The sequence below is a fragment of the Urocitellus parryii genome, chromosome 9 (genome assembly GCF_045843805.1).
Source record: "Urocitellus parryii isolate mUroPar1 chromosome 9, mUroPar1.hap1, whole genome shotgun sequence".
NCBI lineage: Eukaryota > Metazoa > Chordata > Mammalia > Rodentia > Sciuridae > Urocitellus > Urocitellus parryii.
The window spans coordinates 81,473,942-81,490,437 of record NC_135539.1 but is presented as its reverse complement, the minus strand read 5'-3'; the positions used below and the strand labels follow the sequence as shown (position 1 = coordinate 81,490,437).

Genomic DNA, 16,496 nt, shown 5'->3' with positions numbered 1-16,496 from the left:
TCTGAGTGAATGACCTGGGTCCCATGCTAGACCCCCATCCGCTATGAGCTGCCCATCAGATGGACCTTCCTATACTTGTTTGGAGTGGACTTTAGACTCATGGATGCCAGGTCCTAGGCAGTGCTGCTGTGGAGCACCTAAAAGGTGGTTAGTAAAAAGATCGAACTTCCTTCATGTAAAGACATATAGTTATTGGAAAGTATGGTTGGATATAGGGAAGCAGTTGAAAAGTGTACAGTATTTCTGATGTTTACAATATAAGACTGCAACAGCTAAAATGTACTGGCTTTCGCAGGCTGAATATGAAGACAAAAACCTTGAATTTATTGTTTTAAAATTTAATTTGAAATTTTTAATTTAAAAAGGTTTGAAATTAAATTTTTTGATGGATCTTTAGTTTTTTATTTATGTGGTGCTGAGAATTGAACCCAATGCCTCACACATGCTAGGCAAGCACTGACCACTGAGCCACAACCCCAGCCCCTATTATGTTGAAATTTTTGATGTACTAAATACATTTCATGTATTTGTGACATCCACTGTGAGTCACAGTTGCATCATGACCAAGTTATTCATGGCCTCTGCTGCAATCAGAGACCACTGCCTTCCCTGTGAGGGGCTCAGCCCCCAGCACAGGGTGTCAGATCTTGGCATGAAATGCAGCTGAGTCTCCTTGAGCATCTGGCCCTGCCAAGATGAGCCTGTTCCTGGCGTGGGAAACTCATGCCCCGGGAGCACTAGGTACCTTCAGCACCACATGGATTAAGAACAAATCCTGGAATTAGACTGAAGTTCAAGTTCCAGCTCAGCTCTTTGTTGACCAATACTGGGTATCTATCCTAGAGTCTAGACAATGGGGATGAATGCCACCGATCAGGTGGTCTGAGACCCACATACCTTAGACATAGCACCAAGGATAGCTGCTGTCACAGGGAGACCAGGCAGTGCCCGAGAGTAGAGCACAGGCAGTAGCCATTCCCTGCCTACCAGTGGTTTGAAGTGTGCGTGCCCTGGAGTATGACTAACAGCATCAGTTACTAGAAAGTTCCTCAAACAGGACACCAATCTTCACACATCCCGTTTCATCCCAGCATAGAGCCTACTCGACTAGGAAGCTGCTGTCAGTTCTGGGTTAAGTGACTAAGCCACCTCTAGTTGCCCAATCCTCCTTTGTCATGGCTCCAGATCCTGGTTTTCAAAGTCTATTGCTCAGAATGGGACCAGAAACAGCTGAGAAGTGGTTAGAAATGCAAGGCAAAACCTCCACCCAGATATCCTGCAAACTCCAGGGAGGGACCAGAAATGCTTTCCCCTCAGCCCTCCTGCGAACCTGGTGCTCACTTAAGTTGAGAACCAGTGGTGTAGGAAAATCCCTGGTAAGCTGTGAACTAGTCCTACCCTCATTTGGTTGTTCTTGTCTAATGGAAGAGCTTTGTTCTATTCCCCTTTGAGTCTTTACAGCCTGTTAAGCCCCGAGATACTTGGTGCCCACATACACTCATCCCTTGAATTATCAGCCTTGAAATGCTATAAAAAAAAATGTTCTGTTCAGAAAGATACTCCTGTATCTGAGCCTTTCTCAGCTGAGACACCACCCCACCAGGCTGGTAGGATGAGATTAAGAGCAGTTAAGTAAAGAATTAGCCTAGAATTGGCCGATCAAGTGACAGGCTCAGCACACACGTGGCAGGGCAGTCTGGCTTTATTTGACACATTGGGTCTGAGGAGCTCATCTCTGTCTCCTGATGGCCAAGTAGAATACTAACAAGGCTCCGACGACGAGGACACCAGAAAGTCCTGCCACCCACAGAGCCTTGGGATCTACTGGAGCACCTGGGGATGGAGAGGTAATCAGTGAGTGCCACAGAAGTCTGTCCTGACGAAGACCTACCATCGTCCTTGGTAAGGGGATGGCAGTAAGGGGATGGCCAGAGACAGGAGGGAGAGGAAGGAGCTCTCATCTGCAGGTTCAGGTGGCTGGTTAAGTGTCCTCCCACTCACTTAAGTGTATATTGGACTTTTCCAAAGGGTCCTTAGAGGCTTGGAGAAGAAACATGGGGCCATTGCTGGAGATGCTGGCAGTACTGTTCTGAGAGAGGTCAGATCTTCTTCCTGTTGGAGACATGAGAGCCAGGAGCGTTAGAATTTTAATTTTTGTACACACGGAGCAGGGGTAGGGAGTGTTAGGACACAAACCAAGGGGCCACAGGCAGAGCTCTTTACCAGCCTTATAAGGGCTTCACGTTAGCAACTTGTGCAGGTCTGAGGCTTTGGATCTAATGCTCTTGCCTCAGTTTCACCAGAGTCAGGGCATAGAAGTTCTGATGTTAGGAACACTTCTCAAATTATCCTTTTCCAGAAGTGTCACTGACAGTAACCCCTTTATAATTCAGTTGTCTTGATCATAGGGAAGGGTATTTAACTGTTTAAATAGGAAGTAAGAGCAGAAATGCTTTAACCTGTCAGCTGAAGTCAATCTAAGGTGGTTTAGTCTTTTAGGAGTAGGACTAACGTACATCAGGTTGAATGGAAAGCACTTAACATAATGCCCTGCCCTGTAACTACCAGTTAGTTACTATGAGTGTTTCGTTTTTGTTTTCTGATTGCTAGAAGTGACTTAGAGCTTTAAGGGTTATGAATCCCAAGTCAAGGAAGAGATAGGTACCAGATCATACCTGTGGAAGCAAGCACGCTACAGCAGCACAGGGTCTGCCCGACAGGGGATGGTGCAAGTTTACAATCATTCCAGCTAAGGATCTTTAGACCACATCACCAGAAGTGCCCTCAGGTGGGCATAGAGATTGACATTTATTACCTGGCCAGGTGTGTTTTGTGGAGTTGAGCCAGGTGTGGGCCATGGACTGGTTTGCCTCCTAGTTTTAAAGCTCATTTGGGAAAGAGCTCAGGTTGAGAGTTTATTGCTTCTATTTTAAAGGGCCTGGCATTCCAGAAAGTTGGCCATCTCTGGGTCATGATACTGCAATTGGTATCTAGAGAGGCTTTATTGATGAGAGTCCTGGCCATGGGCCAAGAACTGTTGGGAGTTGGGATTATGATCCATTTGTTTGTGTCCACTAGTATAGATGACATACTCACCCCTCAGGACAGGACAGGTCACCATACAGGCTGGGGTCCCTGCAGGCTGGCACACTGACGCACTGCAGTGCAGGTACACCTGGAGGCCAACAGAACTCCGGTCATGGTGCAGTGCCACCGTGTCAGACATCTCAACCCACTTCATCTCCCCAGGAAGGATTCAGAGAGGTAGTTGTCAGCACAACTTGATATGTCCCAGCTGATGTTACCACAGCCCTGAAGAACTAGGGCCCATGTGACAGCCACCGTTCATGTCTCTGGTATCCAGGGCTGTTCAGGCAGGACTAGCAGGCAGCATCAAAGAGCTAGCCTGGCTGGGGAGGGCAGGATGGGGACAGTTCCAAGGCGAGGGGTCAGAGACCTGCCGAGTGGCATGGAAAGGAGCATCAAACCTGTCCCCCAAGAGCCTCCTTAGTCCTCGCCGAGTCCACGAAGCTGAAGGTGGAAATGCTGAAGCGCTGGCGGTGGGAGGGGAATGGCAGGCTGGGGACCTTCTGGACGGGTATCAGTCGGGTTCGGTAATTGTCTCCTGCATAGGGGCACCTGGACCAGGAGGCCGCATGGTCAGGACAGGCTTCAGGGGTCTAGTGCCTACATACAAGAGAACCACTTACCCTTTCACCAGTATGGGCCACTGAGGCTGCTGCTGGGGGCTGGGGCTGGGTGTGGCCCAGCACTGCCACAGGAGCAGCCCCAGGTTGGGGTCCGTCCTGTGCAGGATGGAGACCTCCACATGAATGGGCTCCCGGAGCAGCTTCACCACTGGGTAGTCCCAAGCAGCGTAGTAGGAGCCATAGTTCTCGTCTGCACAGAGCCAGAGTAAGGAGTTAGAGTGGTGCAGACAGACAGCTAGGAACCTGTAAGTCACAGCCTGTCACCCCCCTGAACACTGTGTAACCATCTTGTTACCACATTAGCCTTTCCAGGCCCAGAACCGCGAAGGGACTGGTTGCAGGACAGATACTCCAGGCAGGAGGGTCTTACCCTTGGCAATCTGAAGTTCCAGAGTGAGGGCTCCCGGCTGGGCCTTAGCAAGGGGCGGTGGGAGAGGGAAAACCTGGACATTAACGGGGAATGTGTTGCTGTTTATGGAGTAGCGGCAGCTGACTCGAAGCCTGAGGTAAAAAAAAAAAAAAAAAAATTTCGCTAGTTTGAGGGGCTGGCCATACCTCCCTTCATTTTAATTCCTAAAGGCCACCCAGTACTAGGGGCTACACAAACTCAAGTGTGACAGACGTGGTTCCTACCCTGTGGGAGTTGTATTCTAGTCGGAGTGACCAATATGTAAGAAGGACCAGTGCGAGTTGGAGGCAAGAATCATACAAGAAAACACCTTGAGGAGCAGGTGCCTCCTGTCAAGAAGGTGGTCGGGGAACATCTTGACACGAGAGCAGAAGTGACAGTGGAGGGGTGCAGGAGGGAGAGGAGCACCTGACTCGGAGCAAAGCTGGGGATACGAAAGTGCTTATGGCTCTTTGGAGCTCCCCTGAGGCTGGGGCACAGTGGGTCAGGGGCCAAGTGTCAGAGGGCAAGTAGGAGGGTAGGGGAGTAGGAGTCATTTCCACCCAGGCTCCGAGTTATGGCCACGGTACCTTCACACTATAGAAGACCAAGCTACTTAAAGCATGAGATATGGCTGAGGAAAGATCTCAAAGGGACACTCTTGGCTCCAACTTGGACAGTGGAAGAAGGGAGAAGGCTAACATGACATTAAAAATGGGAGCCCAGGTGAGGGCTGAGATCAAGTTGGTGCAGTGAGGCAGGTGGACTTGAATGGTCAACACAACTGGCAGAAAGAAGCACTGACCCTCTGCTGTTGATGAGGGTTCCTCTGTGGACTTGGGGCTCACCCTTGATCCGTGTTATGAACTGAGGGAAGTCACTCTGGTCAGAGACCCTTAGGTAACCAAGACCTTACCTGAAGATGCTGTCGCGGGTGATAGAGCCATGGCCCCAGGTTCTCACATCCCGAGTGGCCACCAGCTCGTTCTCATACACCACCTGGTCCCCAGCAATCTGAGGAGAGGGTGAAGAGGAGTCTGTCATTCCCACCACTTCCCTGACCTAGTCCCTAGCCTGTGACACTTCCTGCCCTGAGCAGAGGCGGGAGCTCCTGGCAGTGACTGATCTGGAAGGCACAGCTCACTGCAGAATGGAGCAGCGGGAGGAGCCTGTTCCTCATTTCTCTTCTCCGTAGCTTGGATCACAGCCAGGATGGCATTTCTGATGCCCAGGGGAAGCCTCAATCATCTCAGAGGCGTCTTTCTTCTGGCCCTAGAGACCATCCTGAACACCAGGAGTCAGGACTGTCCTTCCTGGCCAGGACATTCCAGCTGTCCCCTAGCATCACTCAATCATGGCCCTCGATTTCTAGAACCAGGAGAAGAGCCCAAGGTGGCAGTTCTTACCCGTCTTGTGGTGCCACAGGAAGTAAACGGAAACCGGAACAGGAGAAAGGCATGAGTTGCGGTCACGGGGTTACAGTTGCTGTCATTCCCGAAGGCCAAGTACACAGAATCCAAGCGCAGTGGAGGCGAGGCCAAGTTCCGGGACACAGCGATGGAGAAGTGGCCCTCTTGGGTACACTGTGAGGTCACTGAAACACCGAACAGCTGTGAGGGTTGGTCGTTACTCCCGTGATTGGACCAATTCAGGGCAGTTTAGGCGTCACAGCCCACAGGAGGCCCAGGGAAGAAGTGGGGCTTGAGTTGTGCCTGGCCACTGTGGCCTGAGGCCAGGGCCTAACTGCCTTGTGGCAGCTTTGTGAGCCTGGGATGGTACCCCATCTTCCCAGAATTCAGATCTGAGAGAGGCTTACCAAGAAGATTTTTTGGATTTCAAAACCTTAGAGCATGATTTGGGGTCTGGAGAAAGTAGACTTCTTGAAAAAAGGCTCTCTGAACAGTCTGACCATCAGCCACCAACGTGGCCATTCCCTGGGCAAAGATGAAGTCTCCATCTATTAACGAGTACCTGACTTTGTTCCTTGAGGTCCCCGAGTATTTGCTGTGGCTTGGAGTCTGGGAGAATCGATGATGGAGGCTGACAGAGCACTTGGCAGGGTCCCAGAGCCCTAGGAGGACTGGCCTTACTTCAGCCTTCTGCACCGTCAGTGTTTGCTGCCTCTGCAAGCCTGTACCCTGGGCTTCAGAGACAGGCCACTCACTCACCTGTGTTTCCATAGTAACAGGAGCCCGCCTCTTCCTTGTCCAAGCTATAGCAGCAGCCCAGCACCTCGCAGTCTCCTCGAGAGATGGGTGAAGGAGCACAGGGCAGTCTGTCCCTCACTGGTACAGAGTCACACAGGGCGGCATCCAGAGCGTCTGGGGATGGGTGTCGAGAAGGAGAGTAGCTGTAGCTTGCAGATCGTCACTGTTACAGAGCCTCAACACCCAGTTCCCAGACCTACAGAGAACTGCAGTAGGTCTGTCCACGTTACAGATTAGATTCAGTCTGAGCTGTCAAGTACACATTAAGTCAAGCCCCCTGTGGGGCCTCCCGAGCACCCTCTAGGTGGGAACAGTGGCAAGACCAGAGGAGCACGGGGTCTCCTTCCTGCTCCCAGGTAACAGCCCTCCCCTTCCTTCCTAAAATAGGAGCTACCTGAAGAACTTTTAGAACATAGGCCTGGTTTGGTGGTGTCTGACTCCTCACTGTCTCACGCCTCCAGACTGTTCTGAGGAGCGGGTTGTGGAAAGTGTGGTCCAGTTCCACTGGCTGATAGCCAGACAGGCTCTCAGCTGGCCAGGCAATGCTTTCTGAACTTTAGCGTCATTGTCTCTGACAATTCCCTAGTTCAGTGATCAAGTAGATCCACTGTGGTGGGAGACAAGTCCTAGTCTTTCCCAGGTGTTTGCTAAACCCCCTAGCCTCTGCTTATTGGGCGAGGATCTCCTGGTCCTGGGCTAATTCTTGCTTGAAGTCAAGCTCTGCTACTCAGTGACAGGCCCCTGGGCAGGCTCACTGCAGGGACCAAACCACCAGATCAGGTGGGATAACACTACAAGTCCTCACCAGGGTGCCAGCCCGAGGGAGGTGAGGGCTGGAGAAGCAGTGGTTTATGAGAGTCGCTGCATAGAGCAGGTAGAGAGGCCACAGGCACTTTGCAGCAGCGGCACCCCACCCAGATCCTGACTCCTTCCCGCCATTACCTGGATGGTCCACAGGACACCTGAGCAGCCTCCTCTTCAAGAGCACCTTGAATCCAGAAGTACCTACCCCTTCCACTCCGACAGGCATGACATATTGGGATCCCTGGAGGGAACAGGCCCAAGGGGAGTCAGGCTGCCTGGTTGCGGGAGATCTCTGGTCCCTGGCGGCCTGGTCTTACTCACCCACTCAGTGACGTAGCAGCCACTGTAGGTTGCTTCCAGTGCCACGGAGTTGCCGGGGCCCTCCTTGACCCAGGTGCCACAGCTGGAGTCATTCTGCAGTCTGTGCGGTGACCCCTGCTTATCTGGGGAAAGGGGAGGTGAAAGCACTAGAGGTCAATCATCCTGGTCACCAGTGCCTGGCCTGCCACTGGACCCCAGGGGTGCTGCCAATGGGAGGTGTTCAAGGGCCACAGCTTCGGAAGGGGCTCTTAGGCTGATGTTCTGCATCAGGGGCCGTGGAGTTCACGGAGGTGAGGCAGGTGGAGAGAGGGGGCTGGGCAAGCTGGGAGAGTCGCCGCCCTTACCCCATGCTGTCAGCACAGGGGTCACTTCTTGGTCGGTGAGGTTTACGAAGAACTGAAAACCCTGCAGCCCACAGCGGAGCACCCCAGGACCGCCTGGCACCTCATGCTGGTCACTCAAAGCAAGAGACAATGGAAAGCAGAGCCAGAATGTTTGCAGCAGCTGCATGGTGCTACCCGGAGCTTGGCTGCCACGAGCCTCACTGCTACTCTCCCAGAAGCCCATCCCCCTGGCCCAGAGGGCTTCTTTATACCCAGAAGGACGCCCTGGGCCCAGGTGTGCACCCTTTACAGCAGGTGGAAGACCTTGGAAGGGGGATTCTCCCAGTCTGCAGCTGCCTCCTATTAGAAGCCCCCAGGGCCCAGGAAAATGCTGGTTCTTTCCCCTGACAAGGGGCCGCCAGGGTTTGCTGGATGTCACACTGACTCCGCTTGGTAGCAGCTCCTGGCATCCCCAGGGTTTTGGACAGTGAGCACTCCCTGTGCTGAGCACTGTCCCTGGTACCTGCCCCAGGGCTAGCTCCAGAGTGTAGGACTGCTGAAGTCCTGCCCGGGAGCTTGACATACTGGAGTAAGCGTCCCAGCTTGCCATCTGTGGGTGATGGGATTTGGGTAAGTCACTTTTTCAGAATCGTGGTTCTCTTCAGTAAAATGAGCACATTCTCCTGGTGTCAGGATTCGGTGAGAGATTCTGCATTGAGTGCCTGGCACAGGGCTGGGCCAAGCAGTGAAGAGCCGATGCCCTGGAGGGCCCTGAACTCTGGTTCTGAGGTTTGGTGGGAAGTCGCTGTACAATTGGTGTTGGAATTAAAATCCAAGAAAACCTTAAACCTGATTCCTAAGACCAGTTGATTTAGAGCCCCATCTGGTCCTCAGAGAATCCCATCCCAGAGGTCTCTTCCTGACGAATCCCAAGACTTTAGTCACTGTACTGTCCTTTGGGCTCCCTGGTGGGATTTCAGGGGAAATGAGAAGTAGTCATGGTTCCATCTGATTTCTATAGCTATTTAGGCACCTTGCCATTGACCTGTCTCTGCATGTTTTCCTGAGGAGGTCGGAGTTTTGTAGGCTTATTTCTCATGTCTTTGTTATAGTTAGGAGGTACACACTTTGGCTACCCTAGGTCAGAGCCTGAAGTCAGCCTATGGCGGCACCTTGGGAGACCAAGGGATGAATGGGCGCATTCCTCACCAGCAAGGTGAGCCACCCATGTCCCCAGATAGTCATCTGAGTATATTTAGCCTGATATTTTGTCATTTGAAACATTTTCTTCAGCTAGGGGTCGAAGCACTGAGACTATACAACAAGGATCTCCAATTCCCTTTCTTTATAATGAAAGAAAACACATAGCTCCGTCTTCCCGGGGTACTGGTGACACAGGGGGGGCCAGACAGCCTTGGACTAGTGCTGGGCTCTGCTGTCTTTGAGAGGGGATGTGGCTTCCTGGCCCGACCTGGTTCAGATGCCCAGGGCTGGGTCTCAGATGGCATTTACTCCCTCATAGGATTTACAGCTTTGTGCTATGACTCTTTCTTACCTGGATTCATTAATGGGGCACTTGAGGGCAGCAGCTCCTGGCATCCCCAGGGTCTTGGACAGTGAGCACTCCTTTGCTGAGCACTGTCACTGATACCTGCCCCAGGGTTAGCTCCAAAGTGTAGTTTCTAAACCTTGGCTGTGCAGGTTCTTTCCTTTATGGGCTCAAACTCAGCCCTGAGACACTTTTTCTTCAAGGACATACACATGATTGCATATATGAACTATGTTATTTTATTTTTTTTTGGTACTGGGGATTGAACCTGAGGGTGCTTTACCACTGAGTCACATTCCCCAGATCTTTTAATTTTTATTTTGGAGCAGGGCCTTGCTGAGTTGCTGAGGGTCTCACTAAGTTTCTGAGGCCAGCCTTGAACTTGTGATGCTCCTGTCTCAGCCTCTGGAGTCTCTGGGATTACAAATGTGCACCCCTGTGCCCAGTTAAGGATTAGATTTCTAGGAGATATCTCAGGAGTTAGGTCCAGTCTCCCAACTAGACTTATTTTATATGTTCCTTTATAAAATGATGAAAAATCAGTGATCCTTATACTCATTCTTGGAAGCATTAGCACAGCTAGAGGCTGTTGGTAGGTGATGGGATGCATGCACAGAGCTTATTCCAATACTCACTCACTAAATTGTGGCTAACTTCAACAAGACCAACTGGGAGGCAGAGTGGGGACAGGTGTCAAGCAATAGACTCATTCAATCAACGGCAATCTGAGGAGCAGCCTAGATTCCTGGGACTGCATTCCCTAGTGCATTGACCTCATGCAGTTTAAAGTTCATAGAAGTCTGGAACAATGTGGAGGTCCACCCAGGATGACACTAATACCTTGACACTACAGAGAGGTTCAAGAATAAACCCCAAGGGAACACTTGCAGGGCTGGGGTCAGGTGATTTCATGCTCATTCAGGGCTAAATCCTTCAAGGACATCATTCTATTCCAAAAGTAAAATTCAGAACAGTGATAATGTGTGATCCACCTTGCAGAGCTGCTGGCCTGCCTGATAAAGTGTCCTACTCCCTATTTCAAAATATAATCTGCCCTTTCAATTTGGATCACCAAAGCTAGTGTATTTTCTTACATTAGAATCACCTGGTCAGTTTAGAAATCATTTTAATACCATTGCCAACAGAATGTGAAGCACCTAACTTGTCGAGATTTTCTAAACTCTCTAATCATTGTGGTACTGGTGTGATGCATTTTGTAGGCAGATTTAATCTCTCCTTGCTACCTGCTTGGGAGTCCTGCACAGAAAGCCAAGCTGCTCCTCCCTCATCCACTGACCTGACCAGTCAGGATCCCTTGGAGGGGGAAAATGAGGGCAGCTGAGCCATAAGGGAAAGACGCTGGCTTCCACAGACCTCGTTTAACTGGCAGGTTCCCATTGAAATGCTTCTACTCGATCTCTAGAACAAGCATGGGCTACGTGAACCTTACTAAGGCACCTTTAATGAAACACAGATGCACCCGGCTCTGGCTCTAGATATTGCAGTCTGGCTGCACAGGAGTGGTTACATGACAATTTCTGGCCCCTCGGGACAGATTCCTTGGGCTCCGACCTTTACAGCACTTGTCCTGCTGTCCTTGAAGCTTTGCCCCCTAATTTAGGGGGAGGTTGGAGGTTGCAGGCAAACGAGGCCCATGAAACCAGTGTGAAAAAGCAATAATCAACCTCACCCCCAACAGGGAGGACCACTGTGAGGGCTCACCAGTCATTAGGGGGCCATGAAGGTGCAGCCAGCTATTCTGGGCAGGTGGTGGCAATTAGGATTATTTGAAAGGAAGATGCCAAACTTAACGTACCATAAAGTACTTCCAAGGTTTTCCTTTTCAACAAGCATAATGAAGGGTAATCCAGAGTTGCTCGTGAGGTGATGAGATCCCTCACCTGTCCCTTCTTTCAGTTCATCTCTACCCAGGACCTCGAGATCCACTCTCAAGTCTACCTTGCTTCCTGTGCAGTGCCTTGTTCTCGTTTCTTCTCTCCACCCTCACCCTTCCTTTGCCATGGTGACCAGGAGTGGGAGGGGGCGTCATCCTTCTGTCTGCAGGCATCAGACCCCTGGCTGAGCAGCTCTTGGGACTGTGTGAGGAATGTCAGTTTTTCTCTCCTTTCAGTGGAAGAAGGGATTAAGAAAGCGCTAGGGGAGTAAGTTGCTAAACACAGTTAAGATCTCTGGGGTGAAGATTAACGACAATGTGGCTGGGTTTTCCTGCCTATCTGGGCCTTCTCTGTTGACATGCACACCCTTCTCCAGCTCTGATCATGCTCATCCACTTCAGGGTAGGCCCTGCTCCCTTCTCTCTAGGGTGTGTGGGTGGATGTATCCTCCTCATAGGTGACATTACTGTTCAGGTACCATAAACCAGTCGAGTCTCCATCGTCACCCCTCTACTGCCATGAAACATGTAATTATCGTGGCTTCTTATTCTGACTTTAAAATGTTGAGAGGGGAAAACCCTTACTCTAGTGATTTCAGGTGATCTTTATAGAGCTTCTCCACACATAGCCAGTTGGTACTCAAAGTGGCTCCTGCCTACTTATTAATTACTAGCACAGGCCTGTGGTCAAGTATCCATCAATCCAGAGCCAGAGAGGTATGCAGGAGGAACAAAGTCTACGGCCAGATTGACTGGCTGCTACACAAGTCTTGAAGTTGGCAGGTGCCATTGCACAATTGATTGGCCTCCTCATAGTGTGGGTGGGAACAGCTAATTTAATGTGTGTCATCCGAGGAATTGCCCAAAATAATACAGAACACACTTTCCATGCCATTATGGTTTCAGAATAAGCACTGTTGTCTGATTACAAAGGCCACAGTTGTAGAGGCCAGAAGTTTGAGATCAAGGTTTTGGCAGGGCTGTGTTCTCTGAAATGCACAAGAACAACCCTTGGTTTTCTCTCTCTTGTAGCTCCTCAGCTTGGCCGGCAACTCATGGTGTTCCTCGGTTTGAGGTGCAGCTCCAGGCCTCTGTCTCACATGCCACCCTCCCCGTGAGTCTTCGTAGCCTCTTCCCTGTGCCCAGATTTCCTTTCTATAAGGACACCAATCATATTGAATTAAGGCCTACTGGAGTGACCTCATCTTTACTTGATTATAAAGATCCTGTTTCCAGATAAGGCCACATTCTAGGTACTGGGGTCTAGGACTTCAACCTGGCTTCAATCTGTAGGGGTGGGGAATACAATTCAACATGTAACCTCTGACAAAGTGTTGTAAACTTGCCTTGCTCATACTAACATTTATCTGGGTTGAGTTTTCTTTTCTATTTTTTTCTTAAGGCAAAACAGAAACTTTGTACATTTTGTTAAAACTCCTTTTGGGAGATTCTTGGCCTTGCATCCACTAGACTAAAGGGATTTTGCAACTCCATTTTATTTAGAGGGAAGGGATCAGTTAGGCCCCTGACAACTGAATGATTTGGTACTAATGGCCCTTTCAGTTCAGGTAGTGGGAGAACTGGTGGGTAGAGGGTTAGGGAGGCCAGGTGATCATTGCTTTATGGTGAAAACCTCTGTGTTTGAGCACAATTGCGCTCAGCTAACTGGAGTGGGTTGGGTAATTGGTTCGCCAAGGTTTTGTCTGATGGTACCTTATTATCATGTGCCTCATATCCTACCCCATGCTCAACTGCAGCTAGGATGTGTCCTAGCTTTCCTCACCAGGTACCTTTGTCACGTGGCTTCCTCTTTGTGGGATCCCCACAACCTCATCTCTTTCACTCTTGTCCTAACTTTCCCTGATGCACAGGTTTTGAAAATTTTGTCCCTGGCCCAGCGGACTCAGTACTAACAGGTGACTTGATAGAAATGCAAATTGGGGGCCTCACTGCAGATCTACTCAACTGGAAGCTCCAAGGGTAGGGCCAGCTCTGGCTTAAGCAGCCTCCCAGGCAACCCCATCCCACTCCAGCTGGAGCAAGGGCTGGGCAGAGCTTTCCAGGGTCTCCTCTCCAGGGAGGCCTCCTGCTGCCCCCTGCTGGGGGCAGTTCCTTCTCACTTGTTTTCCAGTGCTCTGGGGCTGTGCTCCTCTAGCAGCAGGTACTTCTTGGACTGTAAGGAAGGTGAAGGCCGGCCACTCCTGTTCACCTTGGTATCCTCCACATTGCCACTTCACGGGCTCCCATGGTGTTTGCTAGATGAGTGAGCTCTGGATTATTTTTTGGTTCTAGCCTTTCAATTCTTTTATTATTCAAATGTGTTCCTTAAGAAGTTTTTTTTTGCTTTCTGGCTCTCCTTGTGCCTTTACTCTTTCACCATGACTTTCTGCCCTTTGATAAGGCAGGATGCTGGGTCTTGCCTTGAACATGTTTACCACACATGCGAACAGCAGGGACCCTGTTGATGGGTTTGTTTTAGCCGAGTTTGTGGGGAGCATTGGGTCTCACTATGGGGATGCCTTGAAGTCTGCTGGGCACACACCTCTGGGGATTTGAGTGCTTTCTCTGCCTTCTGAGTAGAAAGGTAAAAAGATTCTATTCCTGAGGGTTCAGGAGAGCCTAGGTTCTTAGAGGTTGTTCTGTGAGGAAGCCTGTGGCAGTGTGTTGTGTCAAAGGCTGAACCATCCTGAGTACCTAGATTCTAGACTCTTCCTGAAGGACTGTTTTAATGGCCTACACCTGTGCTCTGGGGGGGGGGCTTGTTTTGTAGGTCTTGACCCCCTACTGGACACATCTGCATTTTTGTTAATCTCAGTGGGTTAGCCAGCTTTTCATCATTGTAACAGAATACCGGAGATAATCAATTTAAAGGTTTTTTTTTTTTTCTGGCTCAGTTTTGGAGGTTGCAGTCTATGGTTGCTTGACTCCACTGCTTTGGGCCTGTGCTGGGAAGGACATTATGGCAGGGAACATGTGGGAGCAAAACTGCTCACTGCTTGGCAGCCGGGAAGTCAAGAGAGGGAGGAGGGTCTAGGGTCCCAACATCCCCTTCAAGGGCATGCCATCGGTGACCAGACTTCCACTAGGTCCCACCTCCTGAGGTTCCCCCAGTGCCCAATAGCTCTATAGGCTGTCCACCAAGCCTTCAGGATAGGGCCTTTGGGAGCTGCTTAAATTTCAAACTTCAGTGCTCAGTGTGGGTGTGAAATGTCCTGCTGCCTTCAGGTCAGAGCTGGCTCCTAAGCACAGCAGCCAGGTCCTCCCCACCATGCTACCATCTGGGTGTCCAGCACGGCTTCCCTTTCCCAGAGGTTGGTCCAGGTGGACCGTCTGCTGTTTTCCAAGTGCTGTAATTTAATTGTGGAATACTCTTCTATTTTGTGTGCTTCTTTGCTCCTGCTTGGCTCCTTTTTATTTCACTCAATTCTGGTCTTTACAGAACAGAGCTGAGCATCACCTCGTCTGGAAACCCTTCTCTGGTCAGGCCAGGCTAGGCGGGAGCTGGTCCTGGGAGCCATGTTGGTGCCTTCCTCCTCAAGCCCTTTCGCCACCACCGTCTTGGCCGCTTGGCTGCAGGTGCTCTGAGTGTGAGGTGGGTTCCTTTCAACCCACTGCCTTCACCACGGCAGACCTGTGACAGATGCCTGTGGAATGGGTGGTGTCCTGAGAATTCATCCTAAACACAATAAAAATCACCCCTGCAGCTTCCTGCCCTGCAACCCATAGGGCAGGACCACAACCTCTGTGGCTTTAGGCACTAGTCTTTCTGTCTCTCTTTCTCTCCTTTCTACATTTTCTGTAGCTTCCCTAGAAGTGGGACTAGTCAAGCGCCTTTGCCAAAAAGCATATTTGTACACACACAAATACATGTAATGAAAATGAGAAGCTGCTAACAACTGTTCATTTTCCTCTAAGCAAATATCAATAGAATCATAAAATGTGTTAAGATATTTTTATCCAATCTGAACACAAATAAATCCTACAGTGTAGTCAATGCTTTGGAAATAAATCACAGTTATTCCACTACATGTATAAACAGCTAGCTTTTGCTGAGCCTCTACTCTGGATTGAATATTTTCTCAGACAGAACTTGGCTTCTGTCTACATTAATTTTCTTATTCCTTCTCTGTGTCCCAGTATCTGTCTGGTCAGACATACCCCCTGTGCACACTAGGCTGGGCTGGCGACACAGTGGTGGACAGGAGAGAGGAGATCTCCTGGCGCTTACTGATGGGATATCCTCTGAGCAAGTCATGCAGGCATTTCTCTGCTCAGACTGATACCTAGCAATGGCTACCTGTTGATGAGTGCATAAATAAAATCATGAAATCACAAGTAAAATGATTTCTAGTGTTCCTATACCTTTTGCATAAGAATGTCCAGCAGATCATGTTTGATTAAGTGCAAGTGATTTGGGGGCTGTCTAGTATTCTCTGTCTCTTCATTTCTGCTCTCTTCCTTAATCTGGTAGAGAATTAATAGGTTATAATCAGAGCAACAGAGTCTATTCAAGTTTTTTTTTTCTTTTCTTTTTGAAGGGGAATTTCAAAGCCTTAGTTTTACAGAACCATCAAAATTGCTTGGTGTTGACAAAAGATGAAGTAGGGAGTGGGATTACTTCCAAATTCAGCTAACATTTAGGCTAATGTGGTAAGTGGGGGGAGGGGCACATTCTGAAAACCGTGAGTATGACCCCCTGCCCAGGAGCTGCCTGTGGCCTGATCCAGCCTCCTCTGGTTGGGTGCACAAAACCCCTCCTTACTCCCTTACCTGCAAAATTAGATTGTCATATACACATCTCCAGAATTGATAGAAATAGTTGTAAGGGCAAATTTAGGCAACAGCTGGAGGAAAAACTGCTTGTGGACCAGAGATGCAGATTGGCCACAGCCTTGGGTAATGAATGATTTCAATCTGTGTAAGAGACAGAGGGGTCATGCTTATTACGGTCCCATACATCGACTCTGCCAAGAGCAGGACTGGGGCAGCGATTTATCACAGACTATATTAAAAATGTCATTAGGGAAAAATTAATATTACAAAACAACTTAGAAGGGCTGAGGCAATCATCTCACTTTAATAACAGAGGATAGTTCTCATAAGTACCCTTTATTTTTTCTTCAAGCAGAAAATGAGGAACACGTCAGCCTGATCAGATCTTACCCTTTCTTTCTAAATTGCAAATTGAAACTGTTGATCGTTCCATTTCTTTCTTCTTAAATTGGGCCATAACATGATGGGTATGTTTCCCTTCATTCAAAGAGACAGGAGACTGCCCTTCATAGGTAAGAGAATTGCTT

General features: G+C 49.6%; 1 protein-coding gene across 1 annotated transcript; it reads right to left on the bottom strand.

The window, feature by feature from the left end:
- Positions 1 to 1,729: 1,729 nt before the first annotated feature.
- Zp4 (zona pellucida glycoprotein 4) lies at positions 1,730 to 7,940 on the bottom strand. The gene is made up of 12 exons (XM_026413538.2): positions 7,775 to 7,940; positions 7,431 to 7,552; positions 7,242 to 7,350; positions 6,267 to 6,419; positions 5,505 to 5,692; positions 5,015 to 5,112; positions 4,081 to 4,211; positions 3,711 to 3,900; positions 3,489 to 3,639; positions 3,097 to 3,175; positions 2,002 to 2,112; positions 1,730 to 1,833 (listed from the first exon to the last, which is right to left on the bottom strand). The coding sequence occupies exons 1-12, from the start codon at positions 7,938 to 7,940 to the stop codon at positions 1,730 to 1,732; spliced, it is 1,602 nt and encodes a 533-aa protein (XP_026269323.2).
- Positions 7,941 to 16,496: the final 8,556 nt, after the last annotated feature.